This window comes from Crocodylus porosus, unplaced genomic scaffold (assembly GCF_001723895.1).
Source record: "Crocodylus porosus isolate Cpor-Errol unplaced genomic scaffold, CroPor_comp1, whole genome shotgun sequence".
Lineage (NCBI taxonomy): Eukaryota > Metazoa > Chordata > Crocodylia > Crocodylidae > Crocodylus > Crocodylus porosus.
The window spans coordinates 4,703,586-4,708,070 of record NW_017728933.1 but is presented as its reverse complement, the minus strand read 5'-3'; the positions used below and the strand labels follow the sequence as shown (position 1 = coordinate 4,708,070).

The window sequence follows — 4,485 nt, the reverse complement described above, 5'->3', positions numbered from 1 at the left end:
GGGTGGGCCATGGACCGAGTCCTTTGGAAAGCCAGATGAGGCTTGATCTGATCAATGCTGAGCCGGGTGTGTGCGTCAGTGTGGTTCGATGAGCATTTGGAGCAGGGATCCCCTGTCGTGCTGCGCTCCCCTGCCTCTCTGATCCTAGAATTCGCTGTGTCTTTGCTTTGGGCTCCGTTCTCCCTCTCCCGCGTAAGTGAATTGTCACCCGATCCCATGTCCAGGTGCAGACGAGCCCTAGGGCAGTTCTTCATTCTTGTCACCCTTATCTGGATGCATCTCACACTGCATCTTCATCGTCTTTTGTCATCAGTTCTTGCTCAGGTGGGGCGGGGGGTGGGATGGTTTGTACATTAGGCTGCGTCCTGTGCCTGGGTTCCCCAAGAACATGGAGCTGAGAGGCAAGTATGCTGTCGGGCCCTGGCCACAAGGGGGCTGGGGGCGGTCTGCAGGGTCTTGGGGCAGCCGGGGGGGGGGTGGTGCCTGGCAGCCAAGCATGGGGTTGTAAGGGCTCGTGTTGGGGCCATGCAGGGATGTGATGTGTGGCAGGCTGCAGTGCATGGACGTGCGCCGCCTGCCCAACTTGGGGGATCGTGTCACGGTGCTGCAGCATGCCGTGGACAGGCTCGTGTGCTGGAGCGTGGACTACAGTGCGGGCAAGAACGAGCACGATATGGGAGCGGTGGACAACGGCACGCCCTGCGGGGACAAGAAGGTGGGGGCCAGAGGGGGTGCACTGAGCCTCTGGTGTGGGGGAGGGGTGGGCGTGCAGGGAGGCCAGGCCCAGGCGGGTCAGGAGGCAATTGCCTGCAGCTGGGCCTGGGCAGGGAGGGGCTAAGTAGGGTCAGGAGCGGGCAGGAAGGGGCTGGCCTGAAGAGCCGGAGCTCAGTTGGGGTGGGTGGGCCTGGTGGAGGTGGGGAAAGGAGCTGCCTGCCAGGGGAGCTCGTAGGGAAGCTGGAGAGGGAGAGTTGCATTGAGTTGCTGTTGTGCTAGCCCTGGTGTGGTGCGTAAGGCCCAGGTGGGGAGTAGTTGGCCCCTTCCCTTTGCGTTCAGCACAAGGGGCCTTGGCCCTAAGGCAGAGGGTGTTGGGGTTGCTAGCTGCCCTGCAGAAATGGGGGTGGGAGGCTTGGTGTCAGGGCCAGGGTGAGTCTTGGAGATGGAGGTGCATGTGTGTGTGTCAGGCTGGGGCAAGCGTGAGGAGGCCCTTGCAGCCCCATGGGTGTGTGTTGTTGAATGGGAAGGCTCGCAGGGTCTCAGGTGGGGCTGTTTGATTTGGTAGGGGATTGCTACCTCTCAAGGTTTCTCCCCCCACCCTTGTTGTGGGGCTGGGACTGTAGCCAGGGAAGCGGGGGTGAGGCTTGTGGCTGGGGGGTGGGGGAGAGCCCAGGTAATGGGCTGGCTTTGTCTTGGCAGGTGTGCATGAACCGCACCTGTGTGGGGCTGTTGGTGGACCAGGGAGCGTGCCAGGCGGAGAGGGATTGCAATGGCAATGGGGTGAGTGCCAAGTCTGGGGTGGTTGGCTGGGGAGCAGGGCAGGGGTGGCGTGCAGCGGTGTGGGTCAGCGTGCTGGCCGGTTCCCTGCAGCATGCTGGGGGGGGCGGGGTGCAAGGGGGAGCTGAGAAGGGAGGGGGCTGGGCTTCAGGCAGCCAGGTGGGCTGGCGAGCCTTGGGAAGGTCAGGGGGCCAGGGGCACAAGGCGCGGGCGCTGCCCAAGGCAGGGTTGCTCGGGTTGCCCTGTGGAGGTGGGGAAGGAGCAGTGTGTTGTGGGGCTGGGTGGTGGAGGGCCCATGTAGGAGAGGGAGTGGCAGTAACTGGGGTTGTGGTGCGTGAGCTGCAGGTGTGCAACAGCAAAGGCAACTGCCATTGTCACGTGGGCTGGGCCCCACCGGATTGCCTGAAGCCTGGCTCAGGGGGCAGCGTGGACAGCGGCCCTGTGCACAGAGGTAAGCGGAGCAGCCTGGGGTGGACGGTGGGGGCTGTGGGCCGCAGCAAGGGGTGCCGGGGTTCTGCTCATGTACGTACTACTTTGCAGGGTGGATGGACTTGAATGAAGGTGTGGTGTTTTTTGGGGGAGTGGTTTAAGTCCCAATGGGAACCAGCCAGAGAGAACCCTGGTGCAAGTGACTGGTTTTGAAATGCAGGCTGCTGCGGATACTTGTTTGTGCGGGTGTTGAACGGTGGTGCCGAGCTGATGGCTAAAACCTTGTAAATGGCCATCTGTATACAGCTTGGGATGGCACGTGCCCCTAATGCTGTTTGTCCATGTGCCTCAATTGTAGTCCCTCTCACGGGCAAGGCATTGTGAGATGCATGCTGTCTGTCTGCATTCTGCAACCTAGATGTTGTCTGCCTCAGGCCTGCTGTTGTGGCAAGTTCCTGGAGCCAAGCGGAAATGGGCCTTTTTTTGTCCTGCTCTTCCCCCTTGTGCCTGATGGTTTTTTTTGTGAGGGTTGGAGTGACCGCTCAACCAGGGAGAGAGGATTTGCCCGGTGTCTGCAGAGGAAGCGAGCACCGCCCCTGAAAGAACTGTGTTTTCAAGGTGGCTGGTGAAGGATTTCCACCCGGTCAGGGGAGCGCCTTCGTTTGAGGCATCATCTGCACAAGCATCTATGAGAATAGGCTGGCTTTTAAGTGAGGGGGGCCGAGTGGCCAGCTTTAGAACCGCCCAGAGCGTTTTGAGCCAAAGCTGAAGGGGTCCAACGGCGGCTTTCTGTCACTTCTGGAGAAACGCTAGTCTTTGGCAGGGAGATGCGGGTAATGGGTGCCACGGCCATAGGAGACGAAGGAGCCGATGTCTGCGGCAAAGTGGCACGTGCAGCCCATTCTGCGGTCTTGTCAGTGCTGTTGCCACGGCTTCTCAAATCCTGGCTTGCGGGCAGTTACTGAGGCACCTCTCCTTTTGAAGGGAGAGAGGCGATCCTGTCCTGTGTTGTCACGTGGGCATGGGTGCCCGGATCACTGTCGGTTGCTTCTGCAACTGTGTTGTCTGCCAGGCGTTGAGTGGTGGCTCTGGATGGACGGGAGGCCAAAATCTGTGCTGCTGATGTGGGATTCTGCAAGAGAGAAATATGTGTTTTTTGTAAATCGGTTGCCTTTGCAGCTCTTTGCACTCTTGCAGGTAGGTCACTGTTTCCCTAATGTTTTCTGGCTCTTCTTTCCAGCAAGGGGGCCAAGCTGACTCTCAAGAGGGACGGCTCTTAGTGCGTGCCCCCTCGCATTTGAAGGCGACACGTGGGATGGGGCTGCCCTGGGAAAGCACAGTAGGGCCGAGGCCGCTCCAAAATTGGGAGAGTGTGACAGCTGCTTTCTGTCCTGTGTGCTTGGATGATTTAGGTTGTAAACCTAGGTAATGGATGAAATGAGCCGTAGAGCTAAACTAGACCTTTTTTTCCTCTCTCTCTGTCTCTGTATCTCTACAACCCTCAGCATGGCACAACTGTCCTTGTGGCGCAAGGCCACGAGACAGCGTTGGAGAGGAAATGCCTTAGCGGATGGAGCAGTCAATCTGAGTCACTGCCTGCTGACGCGTGGTTTTCAGAAGGGCCTCTTTTTTGTTCTGGGCACCGGGTCCCTTAGGGCAAGTGGCTGAGCTGGTTCTGATGTGGCAAAAGCATGGGGGACCCTAGGAAGTGGCATGAGCTCTGTGGAACTTAGCGGGCTCTGCTCACGCAGGCCAGATGAGAAGCAGAGACCAAAAGGCCCAGACTCTTGGAAGGCGGAAGCTGGCTGTCGGGCTGGACAGGGACTAGAGTCCACGGATGCTTTGCGTGTGTGGTTCTGGCCATCTTTGAGAGGAGAGGGAAAGGTAGGGCTTTACTGACTATCTTTCAAAAGAAAAAGGCAAGGTGTCTTTCTCCCCTCTTTCTCTGCAGGCCCTGGGCTGAGCAGGGGCCTGGTGGCGCTCATTGCTTGTGCTGTCGTGTTGGCTGTCGGAGCTGTGGGCGTGCTGGCCTGGCAGGCGTACCGCGGGAAAGGTGGCTGGGGCCGGGGCTGGGGCCGGGCCCAGAAACGGGGGCAAGCGGCTGGCCGAAGACCGCCGGCACCATCTGCGCAACGTTCGGGCCAGAAGCAAGCGGCAAAGGTAGGGGTACTTGCCGTGTGGTTTTTGCTGGTGTCGGGGTGAGCGGAGATGCAGATAGGCCCCTTGTCTGCAGGCCAAGCGGCAGAGGAGCAGGCTGTCTCGAGTGGGCAGCACAGTGTCGCAGGCGAGCCGAGCTTCCAGCTGGCGTTGATGAAGTGGCTGTTGTTGTTTGTGAGGCAGGGCAGCAATAAAGTGGCAGCGTTTGGGGCTTGTGGCATGTCAGCAGTAGCAGTGTGAGTAGACTGATGTTTGTTTGACAGCCTTTTATGGAGTGTGTGGAGGACAGGGAGCAGAGAGGTTTGTGGGTTTTTTTGCGGGGGGTTCTGGGACTTAAGGAAGACTAGGAGTGGGGGGAGGGGTCCCTGGGGCGGAGGCTCTCTCTCTCAAGGGAGATAGGGGAGATGG

At 59.4% G+C, this 4,485-nt stretch overlaps 1 protein-coding gene across 1 annotated transcript in view; it reads left to right on the top strand.

The window, feature by feature from the left end:
• Nucleotides 1-4,309, top strand: part of LOC109317295 (disintegrin and metalloproteinase domain-containing protein 26A-like) — a 25,538-nt gene extending 21,229 nt beyond the window's left edge. Inside the window, exons 14-18 of the mRNA XM_019545900.1 lie at nucleotides 532-715; nucleotides 1,414-1,494; nucleotides 1,837-1,942; nucleotides 3,872-4,080; nucleotides 4,154-4,309. Coding sequence (XP_019401445.1) covers nucleotides 532-715; nucleotides 1,414-1,494; nucleotides 1,837-1,942; nucleotides 3,872-4,080; nucleotides 4,154-4,231 — 658 coding nt within the window. The 3' untranslated portion in view covers nucleotides 4,232-4,309. The remainder of the gene's footprint in view (nucleotides 1-531; nucleotides 716-1,413; nucleotides 1,495-1,836; nucleotides 1,943-3,871; nucleotides 4,081-4,153) is intronic.
• The last annotated feature ends 176 nt before the right edge of the window (nucleotides 4,310-4,485 follow it).